The sequence below is a fragment of the Lygodium microphyllum genome, chromosome 22, assembly GCF_053477565.2.
Source record: "Lygodium microphyllum isolate KBCC chromosome 22, Lygodium_microphyllum_v1.1.10, whole genome shotgun sequence".
Taxonomy (NCBI): Eukaryota; Viridiplantae; Streptophyta; class Polypodiopsida; order Schizaeales; family Lygodiaceae; genus Lygodium; species Lygodium microphyllum.
In genome coordinates this window covers 20,233,243-20,259,428 of record NC_141156.1, presented here as the reverse complement: position 1 = coordinate 20,259,428, position 26,186 = coordinate 20,233,243, and the positions used below count along the sequence as shown (strand labels likewise).

The following is a 26,186-nucleotide window of genomic DNA, read 5'->3' as shown; positions in this document are numbered from 1 at the left end:
TCTTTAAAGTTTCATCATTAGAGTTTAACTTTTCTCGGTTGTGTGCAGTGTCCTCAAGTCTTATTTGCAGCACTAATTGGTCTTAATGTATCTCACACCATTTATGCAATATAATTTTTAAAGTGTGCTTTAGAGTGTCTTTGAACACTTGTGAAGTCGTTTAATACATAATTATTTTTAAAATGTTAAATATTTATCTATTTTTTAATTTCCCTTTCCCCCCCATTCCTAGAATGCCCCCCGCCCCCCCCCCCCCCCCCCCCCATTCCAATCGCATTTCTCGTTCCTGTTACCGTTTCCCGTTCCCCGTTACATGTCGCCATGCATTGCAGCATGAAAATATTGCAGCTTGTAGAGATACTCATTCATAGAACCTGCAATTTTTCCAATTTACTAATTTCCTATCACAAAACAGATGGGTATGTCCATTTAAAGCTGGCAAGTCTGTTCTATAATTTAATCTAACTTTTTGTGCAAAATATGGAAGTTTCCTGATGCATACACCCAGAACTAAGCTGTGAGTGAAGCAGCTGTAATGTGTTCCACGTTTTTCAAATCAAATATTTCGATCCAGTAACCATCAGGGTCCTTGATAAATGCCAACCCCTTCATCTTGCCTGCACAGGCAACAGAGTCAGACATGGTATTGCATAATATCAAGCTCAAGTAAACAAACAAAGAGATTATAAGCTACACGTCAGATTAAGGATGCAGAGTAGTAAAGACTACCATATGTATGTTTGGGTTACTTTGGTTTTAAAATATGCATGCATACAAGTTGAGCTTTAAGTTGTAATGGCTAATGGCCATTAAACAAGGGTAGCTAACAATCTTCCATAGCTCCATGTGCTTTTACAAGCATCAGTGCCTTCTCAGTCCACTTAATTCTATTCCAGGTGCCCATTAACTCTTTATCCCACATTGAACCATGCTATGAAAGAGCTTGGACTTCTCAAATATTTATGACTTTTCTTGCAAGAAATACACTCAAGTCTTTCGAGAACACATTAGTGGTAGTGTTTTGTTGTTTTTTGGTAGGTCTCTTGAAGGATACAAACAGCAGAGGAGTATGATAGGCAGGATTGTATTGTTTGGGACCACAAGGACCAATGAAGTGATAAGTGAGATCGAGAAGACTGGTGTTCCGATTGCTATGACCATGAAGACCTGTCAAGATCGGGATAGAGGATCGATTGATGAATTGCGACCGGGTTTCTTCTTGACCACCTTCATATCATTCTAACCTTGTTGCATCTGGCCTTCTCCATTGGTGATTATGGCACCACCTATACATGTGCTTGTTCTATCCCCTATTTCCGCTTCCAAAAAGCTACATGGAACAAAGTATTCTCTACGGGCATATAGAAGGTTAGCATTTTGATTGTTGTGATTGTGAGGATTGTCATAAAGACCATCGAGATCAACACAAAGCTTGTGATCCTCGTTGATGGAGGGACTGTGACGGGTTTCTTCCCAACTACCTTCATATCATTTTTGTCTTGCATCAGATGTTTCTGGAGGTGAAATGGAGGCAAATTGCAAAAAACCCCAAGTTCCCAGAGAAAATTGAGAGAGAAATAGGTCAGAGTGAAAAGCCCCAAATTTCTGATGCAACTGCCTGCAAATTTCAGCGCCAACTGGGTTGCTGGCTGAGGTGGAGGTGCTCCTGGTGGCTACAGAGAGGTGGCAACTGGGGGTGTTCCCACAGACAGCTGGAATACCTGCAGAGGCGGCAGCTTCTGCAAGTGTGGTGGATAGGAGGGGCAGCAATAGACTGAAAGTGAGTGGTGAAGAGGGCAGGCAAAGGGCGGCTCTAGAACAGATGGCAGATCCTAGAGATCAGGGCAGCTATGGCATACAGATGGACAAATGCCCTTGTTTGAGTCTAACAAGGAGAACAAATCATGAAATACAAAGTGACTTTGTGCAAACCCTTTTTTCTCATATTCTGAGGCATCTAGGTTGACGTGTACTTAACTAAATAAGTGATAGTATTACAGCTTCAAAATTTAGATTCCAAGTTTCAGTCTCTCAAGCCTATGCAACTGAATTGCAATCGAAAACTTGGAGTGAGGACTAACCATCATCAGGCCTTTTCACAAACTCTACTCCCAATTCCTCAAACCTTTTGCAAGCCTCATAAGTGTCATCCACTGTAATACCTATGTGTCCTGCACAGAAGCACAAGCAGTATGAGATTATCATATATATACTTCACGAGAAAATATAAATTGGGGTTGTATACCAGGCTTACCATAACCTCGAGGCTCACTGTTGCCATTATGATAGCCTTTGAAATCAGGATCAGACTCAGTGCCCCAATTGCTGTGACAATTGCATAAATTTCTAACAACTAAATAGATAGCCTTATTCTCAATTCAAAGAAGTATTCAGGTAGAATGGGTAAACAATGTATAACTGTGTCAACTCCAAAGTTGCTTTGCACTTGAAAGTCCAGACACTCCGCTCAACTGGATCTGCAGGTGCTTTATCAACATTCTGCAATCAGCAGATGGTCATACCTAAGTGTCTTTGGAATGGCTTAAGTGCTATAAATAGTCAGTATGATCAGTTTTTTAATGGTAAGAAGTAGACCTCATAGCCCATGAAGTACAAACTGAATTTCATGTCCGGAAAATCAAACCTTTTTAACAGCCTATCAGAAAAAAATCCAACTTAATCATCACACATTGACTGCTATAGAGCAAGTCCTAAAAGCTGTGATAGTTAAGACAGCAAAAATGGAAAAAAACCATTGCCTGCACAATCTTTAACACTTACTTCATGCCCAAAACACGTGAGTAAAAGTCTAAGCTGACCTTTGGGTCCTTGATTCTGTACATCTGCACCAGAAGAACCAAAAATCAGGTGGCAGTTCATACAAAGATAGTAAGCCCAGAGGGCCAAAAAGCTTCAACTCGTTTCATTGGTTGTTGATATACATGTAGGGATTTACAGATTTTCCAAATTTCAACAAGTTCAAAAGTCCCCCAATGCAATACTAACAAATTGCAAACTTGCTGAAATATGGACAAAAGAGGATGTGGCTGGGCAAACAAGTTGCAAGGCAGTCCTCCTTCCCTCCCTCCTGATGCAACAGCAGTAAGAGGTAGACAAGGCTCAAACACACATCACAGAGACAAAAGGTGGCTGGGCAACAAGTTACTGGTGAGTTGATTCTGATTCAAAGCATTAGGATAACCACAATATCTCTCCAATGGCTGGCTCTCCTGTGTCCCTCTCACCCTCTTCAAAGTTGTAACATACAATAGTGTGGCAGTGGCCAATGTCCCAAAAAGCCAAAGCTTCATCTGTGGCTCTTGAAACTGGGCATGAGCAGGGCAGCATATGGTTAGAGTTTTCTTATCTGGTCACTTCATTCATGGTATCACAGCATAGACTTCAAAGTTCATTCTCACCATTTCAGCACTGCAATCTAGACCTGTGGTTTTTACACGATTTTTCCAAGCTGATCTTGTCTGCTGGTGCATTAGCCTTCAATCTTTCCCAACTCTAGGTGCTTGTTTGGGATGCTTAGAGTCAAAATTTGATATGCTTTCATTGAGATCCCTTAAGGTCTTTCATCACTGATGATAACTGCATTTTTCTGCACTTTCACAGTATATCTGCTGCCACACCTCATCATGACACACTGCCCCTTTGCCCTTAACATTAAACTGATTGACCCACAAGCTTGTTTGGAAGAAAGTTATGAAGTCCCAACTAATGTAAAGAAAGCACAAGGAAACCACATGATCGCTCTGAATGTCAGAAGTGGTGCAGCAATGGAAGCATAGACAAGTGCTGAAATAAACTGCTAAACACAAGACACGAGAGAAAACAAAAGAACACTGCAAAAGAAGAGAACTCAGAGATGTGCTCGGGAAATGGAATCCATATACCAAACACGAGAATGACGTATACAACAGTGAGTCACTGGCTGCATGGGCACTAGCACCGACTCCTCTCCAATGGAAGACCACTTGAAGAATGATGATGATTGCATGGGGAGGGAGCCCCTGAATAAAATTTAAATAGGCCCAATGTATGCCAAATATAGCGGCTGTTTGGCTAGCATTTAATGCTGTCTGACTGGCATAAAATGCCACAAATGCCATACAAACCATCACTAAAATAATGCCTTAAATACAGACTAAAATGCCCAACCCTCTCGCATGCACAAACCCACACATGAGCTAACAATCCTGCTAACACTCTCTCCCATGATCTGATACAATACAAGGATACAGTGATAATGACTCCTCACAATCTATACAACATAGAACCAACAGAGTAGAACCATGGATACCCAAGCAATGGGTGATCAAGCCACTACCAATGTGTCTTGGACAAAATTTAATGTCAATGTTGTTTGTATCAGCCATAGTTGTCACGTACAAAACGTACGGTACGGTACGGTACTAAATGGTACCTTAAGATTTTATAAGGTACGGTACGATATTAGTACAAAAAAATTTTAACTTCATTATTTTGAACTATAGATGATAGAACCAATGTTTAAAGTCTAAATAGCAATGCTATTGGAGTATATAAAATGAATACTTGAGGGTAACACGCCAAAACCTCTATGGCATATGCCGCATGCGCAACATGCGCTACAACTTACAAGTACATATATAGGAGTGGATACATCATACATGAATGATCATACAAATAAGAGGCATGTATGCTTGAGAGAGAGAAGGTTGAGAGCGAGAGAGAGAGAGAGAGAGAGAGAGAGAGAGAGAGAGATATGAAATGACATGAGAAGCTTTATTAACGTCTACAAGAGGCCAAAATGACCTGTGAGACCAACAGTTACCAAATAAACCACCAAAGGTTTTGGTACAAGATTTATGAATATTGTTATGGTTTTTTTGCAATTGCTAAGGCTAAAGTAGCTACCGATTGTACATTCACTAATTCGTGTACTCTCAGAAGGTACATTAGACCAAGCTATCCTCTGGCCTAGTTTTATTAGCAATGTGTACTAATGCTTTGGGTTGGGTGGTGCAAAATGAGCTGTGAACAAAGGTAAAATCAATAGGATTAAGCTACTTGATGATTCTCAAATGATGCTGAATTTATTTATTGACGACACTAACATATTGTGAAAAATGATGGAACATCAATTAGAAACGTTTGGAACTGCTTGAATACCTTATGTATGGCCTTTGGCTCTAGGATAAATCATAACAAAACATGTATGAGGAGTCTAATCAAGCTTCCACCCCCTTTCTGTTAGCAGAGTATTTGTCAGCTCATGTGTGAGTCTGAGCTTGATCTGGGCTGGGCATTTTTATTAGGTATTTTAGGTATTTTTCTGTTGTGGCATTTTATGCCAGTGCAGCATTTTTATGCATCAGTCGGCCAACATTAATGCTGTCCGACCAGCATTATTGCTCCCCACTTTTTTAGCCTATTTATACTCAGTGCTCCTCCTCAGTCATCATCATCATCTTCACCATCTGCAGACTCTATGGAGAGAGGAGCCAATGCCAGTGCCAATGCCCACACATCCAGTGACTCACTGTTGTATGCGACTGTCTCGTATTCAGATATATGGATTCCATCTCCCGTGCATACATCTGAGTTCTCATCTGTATCGTGTTCTTTTCTTTTCTCTTTTTGTCTTGTGTTTCAGCAGTTTATTTCAGCACATGTTTATGCTTCCACCGCTGCTCCACTTCTGACATGGTATCAGTTTTTAGGATTTGTGTTTCTGCTGTGTTTTCTTGCTGATTTCAGGACTGTTTTGTACCCCTGCTGATCGGACGACTGCTGTCGCAGCCAGGCGCCTTGTTTTGGGGCTGTTTTCAGCCTGCGTTTTTTTTGCAGTCTTACCATCGCCTGCTGCCTACGCACCCTTTGCTGCCTGCGTTTTTCATCTGCAGCTGCTGGCAACAGCTTTCTACCTGTTTTTCTCCAGTTTACAGCCTGCGTTTTGCTGATTCAGCGTCTCTTGTGGCTGGGTGACTGTTAATTCAGGCCGTTTTTGCTGTTTTTGGCAATTTTTGACTGATCTTTTAACTTTCTGCAGCAGATTTTGTCTTCTATTGATCAGATTTTGGATTATATTGCATGTGAACTTTCGTTTTCTGCAGTCTGTGCTTGTGTTTTGGCTGTGTTTCCTCTCTAAATTCCATCTCTTCTCTACTTCTCTTCTTATCCTCTCCATATGGCTCCTCCGTGCACTTCCCCTGATAATAAGTTACATGGACCTAATTATCTCACATGGAGTGCTGTCATGAAAGCTTGGTTTGTGCAGAAGCGGTTATGGTACATCGTCTGTGGAGCTATTCCTCGACCTCTCCGTCCTTTTCCTCTTCCTGAAGACTTTGATGAGGACAACCATGAGGAAGCGGTGCTCACATGTGACTTGGACGATGCCCGTGCTTACTCGACGTCGCTTCGGTGTATTTCTAAAGCAGTCTTACCGGTGGTTACCTCCTGTAGGACATCTCCTGAAGTATGGCAGAAGTTGCAGCAGATGTACGAGGCACCTTCCACCATGCGGACAGTCACACTTTATGGCCAGCTCCAACAGATGAAGTTTGAGCCGAAAGATACTATTCAATCTTTTCTTCTTCATGTTACGCAAGTACAGGACCAACTTCGGCACATGCAATCTGCTCTTCCGAAGGCGCATCTCGTCGAGACGGTCCTCTACAAGCTCCCCCCGGAGTTTGATGGAGTGGCCAATGCTTTGCGGGCGTAGACATCATCGTCTCCTATCAGTTTTACACATATGACCTCGATGCTTCTTGAGCATGAGACATCCTTGAGATTACAGGGGCGGCTTCCGGCACATTATGGAGGCGAGGCTTATGTAGCTTTAGAGAGGGGTAACGGGAAGAAGAAGTCGAAGGCCCAGTGTTACCACTGTGGCAAGAAGGGACATTTGCGGAAGGACTACAAGACGTTAGCGGCTTCCAGGAAGAAGGAGCAGAAGACGAAGTGGGCTGTTGACTCTATCGATGAGTCCTCTCCTTCATCGGACTCCGACTCTGATCCTCCGCCCAAGAAGAAGTCCAAGGCGCGGAAGGGATCCTCTTCTTTGGATCGCGGGAAGGGCTTGGTGGCCCCTTCCTCGGCTGCTTTCTAGTGGTGGTGATGAGGTCATCCCTCACGACTCTCTTGTGCCAGAGAGGGAGTGTGAGTGGGTGTTCAGATGGGGCAGCCGCGCCTCATCTATACTTTTATACAGGTGCACAGGTTCCAGAGAGGGACGTCCCTGACGCATCGACTTCAGTCTGGTGGAATCAAATCCTGGAGTTGGGATTGACATCCAGGTTCATGATGAGCTGGTTATCTGACAGAGAGCGGGAGGCTTTCGTTTGGAGCTCATATGGGGGACACTTTGGCGGTCTAGCCAAAGGCGGGGAATCCATGGTCACCTATGTTCAGGGGCATTTTTGACAGGATGATCTTGTATACTCCTGCGAGACATTGGTAACGGACACAGAGACATGCTATGATCTTCTCTCTTTTCAGGTGTTTGGTACGATCGACATCGACATCAGGTTCTCTCCGAGGCACCTTGGTGGTGGCTTGATCACCCACTGCTTGGGTATCCATGGTTCTACTTGGTGGTTCTATGTTGTATAATTCCTGATCCCTTTTCCTTGTACTATTGTATTGTATCAGATCACCCATGATCTGAGAGAGGGTGTTAGCAGAGTATTTGTCAGCTCATGTGTGAGTCTGAGCTTGATCTGGGCTGGGCATTTTTATTAGGTATTTTAGGTATTTTTCTGGTGTGGCATTTTATGCCAGTGGAGCATTTTTATGCATTAGTCGGCCAGCATTAATGTTGTCCGACCAGCATTATTGCTCCCCACTTTTTTAGCCTATTTATACTCAGTGCTCCTCCTCAATCATCATCATCATCTTCACCATCTACAGACTCTGTGGAGAGAGGAGCCAGTGCCAGTGCCAGTGCTAGTGCCAGTGCCCACACAGCCAATGACTCACTATTGTATGCGACTATCTCGTATTCAGATATATGGATTCCATCTCCTGTGCATACATCTGAGTTCTCATCTGTATCGTGTTCTTTTCTTTTCTCTTTTTGTCTTGTGTTTCAGCAGTTTATTTCAGCACATGTTTATGCTTCCACCGCTGCTCCACTTCTGACACTTTCTTGGTCGATCGATCAAGGCTACAAAATCACCACCACCACCACAACAACAACAGTCAACAACCCAAACCACCACCAACAACAACAACCACACCACAACACACCCCAAAAAAAAACCCAAAAAAAAAAACTTGCCTTTTGTACGAATTCGTACGGTACGGTACGGTACGAACTGTATAGTACGAACCAGTTCATACTCCGTACGAGTGCAACTATGGTATCAGCTCCTAAAAATAGAGAAGAGTCACAACAGATCTTTGTGTCCATCAACCATAGTCACAAGTGACAAGGGATGGGAATGGTGATAGGGACGAGGACGTGACTCGAGGACGGCCAAAAGTAGGGGACGGGGAATGGAAAAACGGAACAACATTAAAAAATGTAAAATATGCTTAAAATTTAACAAATCTGTACTCGACAATCTTTAGAATGAGAATATGCATCATCAAAGCAAAATACAAAGCTGTGACTTGAGCAACGACTTACGAGTAATGAGTTACGACACTAATACAAGGCCCAAGCTAAGTCGCTCTCTCTCCTACATTGCCATCTGCATTAGATCCAACCTTCCTTGGCTGCGTTTGCTGGTGTTTGACATCTAGAGGCTACCTTGCTACGTTTCAAGATTCATTCGGAGTACAGGAGTTTGTAGCATAGTGTTTGTTGCATGAGCATTGTATATTCAGCAATCGTTTATTTCACTATTATCTATGCTCATTGTCTTCGAGTTACCCTAACCCGAGCATCTTGTCACAGTCAACACCATATCTTCATGGGTGGGGTAAATGCACGGGATCTCTTTTCTTAGGCAATGCTCCACACAAGACCATCCATGCCTCATTGCTCTCCTCCAAGATAGTTTGTCTCCAAGCTAGTTGTGACTCAAAGCCAAGCACCAGTCTAGGCTTTTCAAACACCTTATTTTGCCAGTACCTTGCTTCCTTCCACTACTCTACCAAATCGTAGTAACCAAAAACGTTCAGAAACAAAACGTCAAAAACATATTTCGTAAGTTTCTTTCAAGAAGAGGTAAAAAAAGAAACACGGGTTTTTTATATAGAGATTTTTAATAGTTTTGACTAGGAAAAGAGGTTCTAAACCTCTATGGAACTCTCTCCTAAACAAAGAAAAGCCAATTGAACTTGAGTGATAATAGAGTCAATTAAGAAGAATATGTTACATATCCATGATCCATTATTGACTTGTCACTTATGTCAAAGTTAGTATTTGGACAAGCTATACTATGATTTAGAACTCAAACAATATGATTCATATATATCATACAAAGAAAATTGAAATAAATATGTAAATAGTCTATCTACAATATAGACTGAGTCAAGTTGCAACATCATGATTATTATTTCAAAATTAATTGACAATTGTCAAAATCGAGAATGAATCATAATATATCATAAATAACTCATAAACGAGACTAAAATCGTATAATAATCAACTCTCAAGACAAGAATAGATACTAGATTGACAATGTCCAATAACTAAACAAAATCACAAAAAAATTAGTCTCTTATCCAAAATCTTGAGCCCTCACAAGTCATTACACATCATCATTATCATATTTAACATTGCCCAATAGTTTTTGTCAAAAAAACCATGTTTTGGGTTCCAACTCACCCAAAAGAAAAAAACACCCACGTTTTTCTCTCAGAAACATTTCATACTTTAAGAAACGTTTTGTAAGTTTCAAATTGAAAGAAACGTATTTCTTAGCTGCTATGTATCAATTTGAGGGTTCTCTCCTTCATCTGCCTCACTTCTTCATCATCTAGCTGTAATTGTATAATTTGTTGGTCTTGCTCCTTCAGCCTCTCTTAGTTCTACTGTAATTTTTTAGGTTTCCTCATGAAGGGCTTCCGCCTTTTCCCTATTCTCGTTCTCCTATCTATACTGTGCCAATAACTCCTCATACCTATCATTATCCATTTTTTTTCTAGCCAATGTGGCTAGCTCTGTTCGAAGAGTGTAAACCTTCCTAGTGTACTACCGCTAGAGTGTTATATAAGCTTCCTTTTCCCTTTCTAGTGCTAACACCACTTGCTTCCTTACTTCTTCCTTCTGGTCTCTTTGCTCTTCCAAAGTCTTGAGAAGGCCATCAAAGCCCTATCCAGTTCCCTGTGTTCTACAGGGAACTTGAGACGAGGTGTCTTTTAGCCGCAGCACCTTCACCATCCTCCTTTCTAGTTCAACTTCTTCTACTACAAGCCTCTTTAACCTTGTAAGGACAGATTCCACTGATAGATTTCCTAACAAAAATGAGTAGAATTCTTTCATCTAGGAAGCTGTGGCAACGACAGTGGGATAATAGGTAGTATGGTTCTTTTAAGTGCTTGGGTAGGCTGTGGTGGTAGTGATAAGGGATGGACTGGCTCTTTCCCCTTACCTTCAATCAGCTTGTGTCCTTCTCCACTAGTTATGCTTCCCGCTCTGCTTGAGCTAATGCCTAGGTGGAGCTTCCACTGGGCTTTTTTCTCTTCTACATATCTCCTCCACTGAGTTTTGTACAGATAGGCAATATTCCTTCTTTGCTTTCTTTTCCTTGGCTTGTCTTTCCACTTCAGCTTTTCTGGACTCCTCCATGGCCGTTTCCAATGCATCTTCTTGTTCCAACGGAGTCTTTTTTTCTTTACCCTATTTCTTAGTAGTGTTCTTCTTTCCCCCTTTTGGAGAGCTTTTCTCCTTGTTCTTCTCCAGATCATCTTTCTATGGCTCTTCTTCATTCCTGGCCTTCTCTTCCTTTTGCTTTTTAATGGCTACAAGCTCTGCTTGTTGTATATCTTCCACTCTTTTCCTCCTCTCTTCTTCGCTCTTCTTTCCCCTATGTGTCTGTATTGCTAGAAAATGGCAGCCAACTATGGACGATAGAAAAGAGAGACAATGAGAAAATACTTGCTGAACTAAAAGAATGAGAATAAAAGGTACAAGATTGGTCTAAGATAGACCTACCTCTAACTCAACTAGAGTTAACCGACTCTAAACTCTAACTCTAAGAGTGGTGAGATAACTTATAACTTTAGTTGTGTTCACACTAAGAACTGAAAAAAAACTAAAGACTAAAACATTGGACATTGCCCATAGAATTGGCAAATTCTAACAATCACCTGCAATGCCAATGTGGTAAAGTACAAGAATGACCAATCGCTAGATGGTAGTACCTTCGTGAAAATGCAGCATTTTCCTATGTAGAAACATACATCAAGCTGATCTCTCCTAAATGCCATCTCTCTCTAACACAATGGTGATGCACCTCAATATGTTTCATGCAAGCATGATACATAAGATTTCGTGCCACTACAATAGTACTCTGACTCTCAGAAAGAATGGATGTAGGACCCTCCAATAGTAAATCTAGATCAGCCAACAAGCTGCGCAATCATACACATTCCACTATTGCTGTAAAGGCTGCCTGTACTTAGCCTCAGAGAACGAGGTAGCCACTATAGGCTATTTCTTGCTTAGCCATGAAATGCATGAATGGCCCAAACAGAAACAGTATCCACTAGTAGACTGCCTAGTGTCTACATCACCAACCCAATCTAAATCACTATAAGCCTGTAATTGCAAGTCTCCCCTATATGAAATAATAATGCATGTGACTAAGCACCTTGCAAGTATTTGAAGATCCGCTTAATTGCTTGTCAATGTATAGTCCGTAAGCTATGTATATACTTGCTCACTTGGGATACTGCATACCGAATGTCGAGGCGTGTGTTAGAAAGATAAATAAGACATCCAACAACCTAGCTATAAATTGCAACATCAAACATCTCTTCACCATCATGCATAGACAGCTTTAAGCCTAGCTCCATAGGAGTGCACATAGGTTTGCAATCTTGCATATTAAACCTATATAACAGCTTATCCACGTATTGTGTTGTGGGTGAACTAAATCCCCAATAATAGTATAGACAACCCATATTTGACATAGCAAATGCCTTGAAATCTGTAATTTTTGCTTTTGAAGATCCAGTGAATAGCATGTTATCTATATTAAAAAATGATAATCTGCAAGTCTTCCCCTTTATTCTTAATATATAGAGTGGGAGCAGTTGGACTGTTTTTAAACCCTTTGCTGGCCAAATATGCATCAATTTTAGAGTACCATGCATGCAGAGCCTCTTTGAGACCATAAAGAGCTTTGTTTAGCTTGCATACTGTGTGCTCTGTCCCCTTAACCACAAACCCTAGAGATTGTGATACATAAACATCCTCATGCAAATCCCCATTCAAGAATGATATCTTAATGTCCAACTAATGTACCTTCCAACCATAATTTTCTGCCATAGCAATTACACATCTCACCGTACTCATACAGGATGTAGGAGCAAAAGTCTCTTTATAATCTATGGCCTTCTTCTATGAATAGCCTTTTGCTACCAACCGTGCTTTGTAGTTGTCAATGGTACCATCAAGCTTACATTTGAGTTTAAAAACCCATTTTGTGCCAATGGCCTTCTTGCCAAGTGGTAAATCCACAAGATCCCATGTAGAGTTAGTGGCAATAGAGTCTAACTCGTCCTGCATAGCTTACATCCAATGTACATCTTGCTGAGCTTCGTCCAAGGAAGTAGACTCATCATCATCCAACAATGAGCTCATAAATATAAGTTCATCACTATCATCTACTTCCGTAAAATCAGTCAAATGGGCTCCCCTGCATCATGTGCTACATGTCTAGTAGCCTCCTAGTGCGTTTAGCAAAAGAAGCATCCATTTTACTCTCTTGGAGAGTTTGCAACAACCATCTCGGGATAGTTTTTGCTACATTTATAGCAACCCTTTCATGTTCTACTACATCTTCCATTGTATGTGGCAAACCATCATCAATACCCTACTATTCAGGTGCGCATGGTGCAGCAACAGCTTGTTGTATTATGTCTATCCGGCCATTTACAGCATGCAAGGATTCCACGTGTCCTCATGGGACCATAAACATCAAAGTGAATAAGCTGCAATTTCTGCATAGCACGCACTGCACCATCCTTTTTTAAGACAAATATATGCATCTTACCTAAAATACATCCCTCACATACATGAGGAGATGGAATCTTGACTTGAGGCAATGCATCTACCATATGACACCTCTAAAGGGTCATCAAACTCCAAAAACTCATATGTCCATAGTGGGCATGCCATAGCTCCGCATTCTGCATGGCGGGTGATAGAGTAGTGACTGCCAGAGTATCATGAGACTCTGCATCATAGGTATCCAACAAAAACAAACCCTTATACAGGGTCCCAAATAGTCAGAGTACATAATCCATCTCCATGTCTCTGACAATGCATTTTCCATCCTCAAAGATGACCTAAAAACCATGCTTGTTAAAAGCAAATATAAACAAGTTCTTTGTAATGCCGGACACAAACAAGACATCTAGAAGCATGAAGTCAGAACCATCTACAACAGTAATAATGCCACAAATATCATAATTGCTCTTGTTTGCACATGTAACACACTTCCCAGCAAGGGCTGATTACAAAGAGGAAAACAAACACTTCCTAGAAGTGATGTGCTTTGAAGCTCCACTGTCAGAATACCATGTTTGCTGCATTTTAGCAGCATTAAATGCTGAATCAACCATTGAAGAATCATAACTACAAGTCAAAAATGCATAGTCCTCCACGAAGTTAACTGAAGTATCACCCTCAATAGAATTGTTTGTTGATGTCTCTTGGACAACCAAACTGGAGTCCTTTTTCTTCTCTTTGGCTAATCTCTTATGGCATTCATCAATATAGTGACCTGACTTATTGCAATAATGACATTTCCCCTTTTTTTTTTACTTTTCTATGTCTTGAACAACCTTATTTGATGACTGTCCATTGCTGATTTTTTGCATTTTGCTTGACTTTTTCTTTGCCTTTAAACTTGCAAAGCATAGCCACATCTCCTGAATGCAATGCAACATTCTTCTAAGTCTGTTCCTCTTGCAACAAGAGGCCTTCTAACTCCACAAATATAAGGGGTTGTTTCCCCCCCTCAAATACAACATCAAAGAGGTGTGGAAACCAAGATACGACTCTAGAAGAGAGTTCTCTCCATAGAGAGTTTGCCAATGTGAAAATGAATAAGAGTAATAGGGCATGATAGATCACCTTACTCACATACACGATTTGCATGAGGAGCTGCTCAATGTAGATGAAATCATTTAGAATGTTGAATTGGTAAACATCACACCTGGCCTCGTTACGTGCTGCAAACATACTCTCGAGTACATCCCATGCTGATTTTGAGGTCTTACAAGACCGAATGTGTGAAATGATTGATCTTTTCACTGACAAGGCAATTAAAAAAAGTGCATGTGTATCTTTTGAGTCCCATCTCCTCTAATCCTCGGTAGGAGGGGAAAGAGGGGCAGCACCACTACCAACCTATTCTCTAGCATTGCACTAAGGTGTTTGAGGTACAAGACCTCTGATCCTCAGTAGGAGGAGAAAGAGAGACAACACCACCAACAACCTATTCTCTAGCATTGTGTCAGAGTGCAGCGGTGCGGAAGCGTAGGACTGAGAGAGAGAGAACGCAGAGAGAGAAGGGAGAGAAAGAGACAGTGGACGATGAAGATCTGCTGTATAAAGAATGCTGAATACAAAGATATACACGGGCGCAGTGCGCTAGACTGCGTGTCTCCACCTCGACGATGCAACCTGCTGTCCACCTCGAAGTCTGCTGCGGTCTGCACTGTCTGTTGTCTGAAATCTGTGAACAGAGACAGAAACTGCGCGTCACCGGTCTGTAATCTGCGTCAGAGAAGTGTGTCCAGACTGCTGAAAGTGTCGGATAAAAATAGCCGAAATCTGCCAGGAAACAGGGCACAACCAGAACAGGTCGGCTGCATTAAATGCAGCCGACTGGGCTGCAGGCAGTCGGACTGCCACGTGGCAGTCCGACTGTGCAGACTGCCACCAAACCTGCCCTGTTGTGCCCTGCTGCTGCCAAACAGGCTATGATCTCTAACACCCCCTCTCAGAGCCTGGACAGGGCAGAAGCCTGAGGGATCTGGAATGTCGCCGAAGTAGAGCCTGAGGAAGCGCCTTCGTAAACAAATCCGCAAGATTGTCCTCCATCTTGCAATACTCCACAGTGATGGTCTCATCCAGAAGCTTTTCTCGGATGAAGTGGTACTGGATCTCAATGTGCTTCGTCCGGGCATGAAAAACAGGGTTCCTTGCCAAGGCAATGCAACTCTCATTGTCACATCGCAGCAATGTAGGACGAGTCTGGGGGGACCCAAGCTCCTCCAATAATCTACGAAGCCACACAACCTCGCATGTGGTGGAAGACGCGGCCCGATACTCCGCCTCAGTAGACGAAAGGGCTACCGTGGGCTGCTTCTTGCTACTCCATGAAATAACACCTGCACCCAAAGTAAAACAGTAACCTGTAGTAGACCGCCTGTGGTCCACGTCACCGGCCCAATCCGAGTCACTCCAACCTGCAAGTACAAGATCTGACCCATCTGTCCCTGCGGGGTAATGAATCCCCAAATCAGACGTCCCCCTCAGATACCGAAGTATCCTCTGAGCAGCCTGCCAATGCACCGTCTTAGGTTCACTCATGAACCCTGCCAAGAGCCCAACAGCAAAACATAGATCAACCCTGGTGTTGAAAAGCCAAATCAAGGACCCAATCAACTGTCGATAGCGGGACGCATCCGCCAAAGGAGAAGCTGAATGGGAAGTGGCCTTCCAGTTCGGATCCATAGGAGTAGAGAGGGCCCGACAATCCTCCATCTCAAAAGACACCACACCCAAATCCGTCATCTCGAACGTCCGATGTAAAGCTGACTTCGTCTCCTGGACCTGCTGTGCAGCATCACCTATGACAATCAAATCATCAACATATAATACAAACAGCACACAACCATCCTCGGAAGTGTGAACATACAGCTGCGGATCGGCCTTGGACAGCCGATATCCCAACTGAGACTGAAGGAACGAATCAATCTTCTCGTTCCATGCACGCGGAGCCTGCTTGAGGCCATACAAGGCCTTCTTCAACCTGTAGACTTTCCCATCTGAAGAACCAAAGCCAGGAGGCTGCTCAACATAGATCTCCTCCTTCAAATCACCATTCAGGAAGGCCGACTTCACATCCAACTGATAAACAGGCCATCTCCTATGGCCAGCCAAAGCAAGAACAGCTCTAATGGTCACCATACGAGCTGTGGGGGCAAAAGTGTCATGACAGTCAATACCTGGGCGTTGTGCAAAACCTTTAGCAACAAGGCGAGCCTTGTGCTTATCCAAAGTACCATCACTGAGATATTTGGTCTTGAAGACCCACTTGACTCCAATCACCTTCTTCTTCGGGGGGCGGGGCACGAGTGACCAAGTGCCATTCCTCTCAATAGCCTCCAACTCGGCTTCCATAGCTTTCTTCCGTGGGGCGGACTGTAAAGCCTCCTTCACGGAGGTGGACTCTCGATCCTGCATAACACGGGTCATCAAACAATAGTTGGAGCAAACAAGCTCCGAAGAATGTGCCTGGTGCCTCCATGACCGCCGCGGACCATCCTGCGGTCCCCACTCCTCAGGAACCCCCTCGATCCCTGAATCACGGAGTGTGTCACGGGCCCAGCGAGGAGGAGGCCGAACCTCCCCTCGTCGTTCTCCATCAGCAAAAGACTCTGGAATATCCACCAGTGGTAACTCCTCAGAGTGTCCGGTGGAACTGTAGACTCTGTGTCAGAAACAGAATCATAATCAAAAGGCACGGGCTCCAATGGAACTGTACGAGGAGCCCAACTCTCCCCTGGATCTCCAAGAACCGGATGCTCCTCACCCGTTGAAGTAGCCGGAACCTCCACAAACCGCACATCATGGCTAGTGTACACATCCCGCTTGACGGGATCATACAGTCGGTAGCCTTGGGACACGGAGCTGTAGCCAACAAATACCTGTTTTCAGGAAGCTGCTTCAAATTTATCACGGTGAGCCTTGGGAATGTGAACATAGGCATCACACCCAAAGACCCAAAACTAAGAAATATCTGGCTTCGATCCAAAATAAGCCTCAAATGGGGTCATCCCTTCCACGGCCGAAGTAGGGGATCGATTAAGGATGTGGATTGCAGTAGCCACAGCCTCGGCCCACAGAACCTGAGGGGTCTGTCGGTGCTCCATCATAGTGCGCGCCATCTCGATCACACTGCGGTTCTTCCATTCAAGAATACCATTTTCTTGAGGAGTATTGGTATTGGCAAACTCCTGGTGAATTCCTCTATCTGCACAAAACCGAGCAAACTCATTAGATACAAATTCACCTCCCTTGTCGGATCGCAAGGTCTTCAACTTCCGGCCTGATCGGTTCTCCTCAAAGAGAAGCCAATCCTTGAAGTGTGAGAAAGCTTCTGACTTTAGTGCCAAAAAGTAGGCCCATGTCATCCTGCTATAGTCATCCACGATCAGCATGAAGTACGAGCTCCCACGCAGGGACTCATTCCTCATAGGGCCACATAGATCCGTAGATACTAGCTCCATCGGTGAGGTAGACCGCCGCGAAGCTGTGTGGGGAATGGCATCTCTATGCTGCTTCCCCCGAATGCAGGAGACACATGGCTGCTGGCTCACCACTATATCCGGCAACCCTCGAACAAGCTGTCCACGTGACGCCCTCCGAAGATAGTCATAGTTCAGATGACCAAACCGAGCAAGCCATAACTCAGACTGTGACTGTGAGGTAAGAAGAAGAGTAGAGAGGGCAGTGGAAGACTTCAGTTTGTAAATGCCGTTCTCCTCATATCCAGATGAGAGAACCTTCCTCGATCCACGATCAAGGACTCGCACCGTAGAACTGTCAAACTCCACCAAAAGACCAAGGGAGCAAATCTTATGAACTGAAAGGAGATGGTACCCTAATCCTGATACATGCAAAACCTCTGAGGTATGGGTACCACCTCGTCCATCCGGAATAAGCTGCATCTTACCCCGACCTGCAACAGAAACTGAAGAGCTGTCTCCAATGAGAATCTGCCCACGCGAGGGTCGCAGCTGGGCAACACCATCTGATAAAGGAGTCATGTGCCATGAGGCACCACTATCAACAATCCACTCTCGAGCTTGGGGAGCCGTCATCGCAGCATCAGAAGCATTTGGTGAAGCGTCCTCAATGACAGCTAGATGAAGAAATGCAGCTGATGAGGGTGCAGCCACCGCTCTAGAATCCTTGGTATCCTTCTTCTTGGTGTCCTTCGTGTCTTTGTCAGGGCAATCCTTCTTCCAATGGCCAGTCTTTCCACAAATATGGCATGTGGAGTCTTTGTCCTTGTCCTTCTTGGACTTGTTATCCCCCTTCTTCTTCTTTTGGTCCTTCCCCTTCTTCTGAGAGGCTTGACCTGTCAACGCCTCCGACTTGGAAGCATTCTGTCCCTTTAACTGTTCCTCTTGGTCCAAGACCATAGGAACCAACTCTTCCCACCGAAGAGTAGACTCTCACCCTGAAGCAATAAGGGCAGAGTAAAATGTACCAAATAGTGGCGGCAACTGGGACAATAGTGTGATCGCCATGTCTTCGGAGGAAATGGGCTTCCCCGCATTCTGAACCTGCATCTGTAGCTGCCTTAGCTTGTTAATGTGTTCCCTTAGCGAAGAAGACTTATTTACGGACAAGGTCCGCATCTTTACCTCCAAAGAAACCCTCTTCATTAGGGTCATCCGATTGTACATTTGATCAAGTTCCAGCCATATCTCACGAGCCACCGTCAAGTGCTCGATGTGAGCGATCACGGCTGTAGTGCATGATAGAAAGAGAAAGGATCGAATCCTGGCATTCAGTTTGTCCCAATGAGACTGAGCCTTAGCCAACTCCGCACGAGCATCGGAAGAGAGTTTGGACTCATCTCTTACCGAGGGCCGGTCAATCTCCTCTTGTACCAACTCCACCAAATCATAGGACTCAAGGATGGCCAACATCATGACGCGCCAAATGCAGTAGTTGTCGCCGTCGAGCTTCTGATCTGTAGGAAGAGCCGGTAAGACAGGCACCTTCCGGTCCATAATCGCCTGGAACTCCAAGTCCATCTCGGTAGACATCTTCACCTGCAATGCCTTCACAAACACAAAAGCAGCCCCCTCTGACTGGGAAAACTCAGCCTGCTAAGGCTCTTGCGCGTCCTGAAGCTTCTTCACCCGCCGGAGGCGATGAAAAAAGCAAAACCTGCACTTGTAGGCTGAAAACTCAAACTTCCTCTGCGTCAAACAGCAGTAAACAGCAGCAAATCCACCACCTGTACTCCTTTCGTGTGCGCCCACACTCGTTTCAGCCTTGTTCCAAGGCACAGCCCTCCTGTCTGCCCTTAAACGCAAAAAACGCAAATTTGTGTCGCGATGGAAACTCCTCTTCAGGTTGATTCTGCGCTCAGTCAGCCCTCAAACACTGCTCTGATACCATGTCAGAGTGCAGCGGTGCGGAAGCGTAGGACTGAGAGAGAGAGAACGCAGAGAGAGAAGGGAGAGAAAGAGACAGTGAACGATGAAGATCTACTGTATAAAGAAGGCTGAATACAAAGATATACATGGGCGCGGTGTGCTGGACTGCGTGTCTCCACCTCGACGATGCAACCTGCTGTCCACCTCGAAGTCTGCTGCAGTCTGCACTGTCTGCTGTCTGAAATCTGTGAACAGAGACAGAAACTGCACGTCACCGGTCTGTAATCTGTGTCAGAGAAGTGTCTCCAGACTGCTGAAAGTGTCGGATATAAATAGCCAAAATCTGCCAAGAAATAGAGCGCCAGAAATAGGGCGCAACCAGAACAAGTCGGCTGCATTAAATGCAGCCGACTGGGTTGCAAGCAGTCCGACTGCACAGTCCGACTGTGTAGACTGCCACCAAACCTGCCCTGCTGCTGCCAAACAGGCTATGATCTCTAACACATTGTACTAAGATATTTGAGATGCAAGACCTCTTAGTCACTACAAATCACCTATAACATAGTCCCACAAGTCCTTCATTACAAGAAGGTTGCGGACCATAAAACTCCACAACACATAGTTTGATCTATCAAGTTTGTCCTCCTAAGTGAGGATACCAAGGATGTTGCTTTGAATATTAGTCCCGTCACATGCCATGCTATCAGTAATGAACAAAAATCTGCAGTCAAATACATCTCTGCTGAAATATAGATTGTACTCCTCAGAGTACCAACAAATCCCCTCGGGATTATACAATAAGTACCAAATTGTCACACAAATGCCGAAGTATGCCCAATTTGATCCAAATCAGCACTCAACCAAGAAATAATAGCAATGCACTGTTGTATCACACTGCCTCATAATGTATGGCCTCAAAAGAACAAATTACAACAAAGTTATGAGCTATAGAGTGCATCGTACTCCAATTGGATCCTGAATCACAACAAGGCAGTCTCCATGCGTCGAATACCAACAAACACAGTCAAGGAAGGCTAGATCTAATGTAGACAATAGTGCAAGAGAGAGAACTAAAAACGCAAGTATCTTGAGAAGAGAGAAAAACTAGGCAACAATTGTTAGATACAAATGCAACAAACAAAGAAGAGAGAAAGTCAGGGCAGAAAGCAAAAACTGTAAACTGATGATGACAACACCAAATGATGATGTCAGCATCAAATGCAGCAATCTGACTGTAGGCGGCAACTCCAAGGTCCCACATGATAGTTGCAAAGTGAAGGCGAATGCTAAAATCAAGCGTCAAATGATAGTAGATGGCTGGGATAAGCTCTGACCACACTATTCTCTACAAACAGTGTCTGGGCAGTAAAGATACAGCTCTTGAAACCTGCAAAAACGAGATTGTGGGAGAGTAGTGGGATACATTCTTATTTATAGAAAGTTTAGGGCACATAAATTAGGGTTTTGCATTTGGGACACAGTAACTCTCTAGAATCGTGTCTCTTTTTAAAATAAGAAGGTTTCTTCATTAATTAAGTGTATTTTGAGACTATTTAAGCCAAGCTAATGCATTTTTTAGCTCAACAATATATCCTGAAATTTAGCCTAACATTGAGGAGTTAGATGAGATCTTAGTACCCGAGCAAATCTTGGCACATAAGAAAAGAAAGACCGAGGGCAAAGTTTCCAATAGATATTTGGTGAAGTTTTTAAACTATTCACCAATGGATACAAAATGGATGGAAAAGGATGACTTAGTAGACCATCCTCAATTGTTGTACCTTTACCTAGATGCCTTTCAGTTGGAGCCGACTTTAGTTCGAGCTCAGTCAAGTTTGGCAAAGCAAGAGTTTGGAGCATTGTCCGATGCTCAAGGGGGAGGTAGCACTTATTAAGACAACTCTTGTGTGTAGTGAATCTGGGACATATTCAGCATGCATCCAAGCTACTGTGCTAACAATATGTCTACCATGGGGGTTACTACTCAGTGTACTAGTCACTGTGAGATGTAAGCAGATGAGTATGGGTTTCACCACAACACTGAAACTATACATTTGCATTAGTTTAGCATGAGCTTATGCCTCAATTTTAAAATCAAATTCTGATAAGTTTTAATTATGTTTCTTATCAGTTTGAGAACCGTTTTCGGTCACTTTTCAAATCATTTTTGCATCATTTTTTGCAATCAGTTTGGGATCACATTTACAGCAGTTTGTGGTCAATTCTCAGATCAGCAAGTGGTCAGTTTACGATCAAATTATGCTCAATTTTCAATGGTTTACAGCTAGTTTCATGGACAGCAGCATGTTAGTGAATACCATTGATTGTTTCAACCATGGTTTATGTTGAGAATATGCTTTACTCTGGTGGTGAAGTCAAAACAGCTAAGAAACATGAGTTGTGGATGTATCCAATGGGTTTCTAGCAATAGCTTTGTATTGTTTTTCAGATTTATGTCATATTTATGCTGACTGGAAATTTTTAGTAAGGTTTGGGCCATGTGGCATGGTTAGACAATAGTGGCTAATGTTGTGACTGAGGTGCCTTATGGGAATTCTAGTACAAAATGTTTTTCCTTTGGTACAATGCAGTGTAATTGAGGACAATTACAAGGATTTCAAGGGTGAGGTCTATCATGGGGACGTGAAATTTTGAGATGCTTTAATCTTGCCAATAATATTTGATTAAGTTACTAATCAAATGTGCAAGATTATTTAGCACATGTGATGCACATGGCAATTATTTCATAGTAACAAGCCAAGGATCCGGAGGAAGTAGTGGGTATCAAAGGTAAAAGTTGTAATAAGTTTTGCCAACAAGGCTTTATGGGTTAGTTGGTGATAGTTTTGATGCTAGGACAATTGTTTGGCAAATACGTATCAGTGGTGACACTAGGGACTAGCATTAATTAATTAATTAATGCTAGTCTAAGGGTCAACAAAGGTTGGGGACCACTCCAAGTTGCAAATGGCCTAGCCAATGTACTTATGGATACCTGGGCACGTTTAATTTTGGAAAGTCTCAAAAGGGCTAAACTTAATTTTCATAATTATTTAAATTTGAAAATTAATTTAGGCTGGATGATACTGAAAATGGGTTTAAAAGATTGCCGCTTGGCAAAAATGCCCATGCAAACTAAGAAAACGTTTTTGGGGGCCGAATCTCAACCATTCAGTTAGTTTTCAATTGGTGGGAGAGAGACAGAAGGTTGCTGGTCATTCTACCTATGCAAAAATTAGCATTGGATGCAAGTGACTGCCATCTCGGACCTTCCAAGGCCAAGCAACAACACGAAGATACCTTCCAAGGGCCGAAGATAGCATTGCTAATTGAGTAACAGCATTTTGGAGTTGCTTCGCAGTAGGTGACTGCATTAGATGTTGGCTACATCAAACAGCATGCAGATTTCAAGGTTTTCTCACTAAGAAAATCAGATTTCTCCATCTTGACTTTCTCTCACCTTCTCCAATCTATTCTCAAGAGATCTCAGCTTATCTCAGCTGTTTGGAGAATATCTTGGCAAGATTTGGTGGACAACAGAGGAATTCTGCTGCAAACCCTAAATTTCTGCAGAAATTAAGGTTTAGCAGTCACCTCAAGACTCGTGCCATCAGTAGAAGGCATCATACACTGAAATCAGCACCTACAATTTGTGGTATTGTCAGGGATTAAATGCCCAGCCATCCATTATAAATTTGGGGTAGCATTTGGCCAGCTGGGATCCAATTAGAGCAAGTCCCAAGTGAAAATCAAGAGGTAAAGTGCCCAATTTGTTTGCTAATTGTTAGAACAGCAAAGGGCTTTTGGATTAGCCAAGGGGATTGTGGAATCTTGGCTTATAATCAATCCATTGGCAATTGAAGTTAAAGAATACAAAAAGGGGTGCCAATTTTGGGGTCAATAGGGTGTCCATTGTCTAAGAATTTTGAAGGTAAAGTGTGCATTTCAATTTATATTTATTTGCTAATTGTTGTAATTACATACTTGATAAGGGAATTACCACCCTCTCCAAGAAGGAAGGCCATTTTCATTGAGCATTTATCTGCATATAAGGCTATTACTATATCACTAAATACCTCATATAGGCATAATCTGCTACCACCCCAATAGGTCTCTCCAAAACATGAAAGCTCTAGATATCAAAAGTCAAAACAAGTGATCTTATGAGGCAGTCAACAGTACTAGCACATCCTTTGTTGTTCCAGCAAGTGAGAGCCCGAGGTTGGCCACTTAGCCAAGCCATTGTAGATCATGAATCTGTGTGCACTAGAGTCAGTACATGTGTTCCATACTCAGTTACACATCCCCTCTGTCATGCAGTTCTTTGCATACCATACATGAGGCTATCTGTAACATAAAAGGTCTATATTGACATGTGTACTAATGTCCAATAGTAGAAGTATGTCTCCCATGCTGGCAAAGTGCCTAATGTCATCATATAGTAGCATGTAATGTAACTCCCCTTGTGATCCATAGCATCAATAAGCTATGGGTAAACCCTACAAATCATCATTTACACCACAACTCGAATTTTATTACTGTATATTCTGCAGGCACATTCATTACTGTTGTCTACATTTTGTATTCACTATTTTCCCTGCTTTCACTGTTTTCACTATTTTCACTGGTTACACGGTTTACAATTAAGTTCACACCACTGCTGGTCATGATCATTTCAAAGCATCAGAGACACAGAGCATCATGATTGCCTCAGAGTATTAGAGCATCGCAACAACAATCTCTGTCACTACAGCACTCAACATGCATTCTTCCACAGTTGCAACAGCATCACGCAACATTCCCCCTCATTACAGCAGTCAGGGGAATTCTCTCAGTCACAACAGCATCAGAACATCACTAGTAGCATTTCAAAGCGAGAAGGAGAGATGTTGGGGGTGCAAATGGTGGAGAACGATCTGGATGCAGTTCAATTGAGCATAAGTTTAAGTGGGGGACAATGACAGCATCATGACCACAAAAGAGAATGCTCCTTGGATTGACAGACTAGCCTTGGAGTATGAATGCTTGGTGCTTTAGGATAAATTAAGAGAACAAGCCTTAGACAGAGCTTTCTGGAGAAAAGAGGACTATGAGTATTTGGAAGGTTTTCTGAAAGGTAACGTAATGGAAATCGGACCTTGAGTTGGTTCAGTGAACTATGACAAAGAAAATGTCCAGAGGTGAACAGAGATCAATTGAAACCAGCAATCGGGGGAAAGGAGACCTCAACACTGAGTGTCAGGCAATCCAAGAAATTGAACAACGGACCTCTCATAGATTGCATTCACCTATAAGTACTTGAAGTTTTCTATGAAAATTGATATCCAAGATTGAGTCGGCCCTTCCATCAACCACCCTGAAGGGGCTCACAACGGGGCAAACACACTCTTTTATGTATGACAACCATAAAGAACATACCTCCTGATTTGATACATTGGCCTAATTAGCTATGGCAAGTCTGCTTGCAAGGACAAAAATTTATCTCTGTGCATGTTATGTTCTTACATCCAAGCAAAAAGGTGGAGGAGAAAGCACTCTTGGAGACAACAATGAAAATGTTTTTTTAAAAATGTTCCAGTTCCAATATTCTGTGAGCAGTAAATTCAGAAATTTGTCCCATTATCATGAATTCAAGAAGAAGGGCAACAAGAAAGTTCTGGTGTGAGCGGACCAAGTCTGCTATATGCCAGCTTTAAATAACCATAGATTCTAACAAAAATGTGAAACCACTTATTCTAATGACATGAATAAAGGATTCTCTGCAAACATCAATTTTCAATTTTCTTACTTGCAAAATTCTAAACAATTTGTGTCATCTTACTGATATTCCAAAGTGAAGAGACCTTACCACATAGGAATCATAAATAAAATTCTGACACACCACTTGCAGAAACCTTTAAAAGAACTACATAAATTTGTAAAGCATGTAGAGTTGAGCTTACAGTTTGTTGTAGAAAATAGTTCTTGGTTGCAGCTTCTGATGTTTCACAAAGACCTGGATTGTTTGCAGGGGATTCTTTCAAAGCAGTTGCCATTATATGCACAGGTCTATGGTGTGCAATGTCCTATTCAAGCACCATAAAGGTAGAATTAACATTTGCAAGCTATGAAAATAAGCATATACAGAACAGGAGAAACAAGATGATGATTCAAGATGGGGAGCAGGTGACTACCAGTACTTAAAAGGTTGGAACTTAAAAAGATTACATGTAGGTGCTATTGAGCTCAAAAGTGCATTACAAACTTAAAATATTCAATTAGCTCTTTAAAACGGCCCCAAAACATTAAATTACCAAACTTTCCTAGAGAGTGTCTATGTGCCATAAGCCAAAACCCTAAATTTAGGAGGATCCACATCCATACATAGAAGGCTGCCCACCATTGAGCCCTAGTCTTGTCTTGCAAATTGTTGGTGCCCTGTCTACTACTGTCTACATCCCTCTCCAAGTGGATACCTCAGTTTGTGGTGCTGTCCATCAGTTAGGCGCCTGCATCAGCCTCTTCCACTGCTGCACTTGCTGTCCATGGCCAGTTTTCAGCATGTCTGATGCAGCCCACTACCTAGCACTGCTGCAAACCTTGCATTTTCAGCCCAGCTGCTGCTGCACAGCTTCCACATCATCAAAACTCCTCTCAGCTGCATCTCAGCTGCTGCATTTTCA

General features: G+C 42.8%; 1 protein-coding gene across 3 annotated transcripts in view; it reads right to left on the bottom strand.

The window, feature by feature from the left end:
• Positions 1-364: 364 nt before the first annotated feature.
• The window catches only part of LOC148016942 (lactoylglutathione lyase family protein / glyoxalase I family protein), a 55,044-nt gene continuing 29,222 nt past the window's right edge, over positions 365-26,186 (bottom strand). For 2 of the 3 annotated variants that reach the window (XM_087663258.1, XM_087663260.1), the window contains 7 exons: positions 25,467-25,589; positions 2,782-2,843; positions 2,596-2,656; positions 2,420-2,499; positions 2,255-2,346; positions 2,082-2,171; positions 365-617 (listed from right to left, as the gene is read on the bottom strand). In XM_087663258.1, the coding sequence (XP_087519384.1) occupies positions 511-617; positions 2,082-2,171; positions 2,255-2,346; positions 2,420-2,499; positions 2,596-2,656; positions 2,782-2,843; positions 25,467-25,589 (615 nt within the window). In that variant the 3' untranslated portion in view covers positions 365-510. The remainder of the gene's footprint in view (positions 618-2,081; positions 2,172-2,254; positions 2,347-2,419; positions 2,500-2,595; positions 2,657-2,781; positions 2,844-25,466; positions 25,590-26,186) is intronic. The other variant, XM_087663259.1, reaches the window with a different exon arrangement.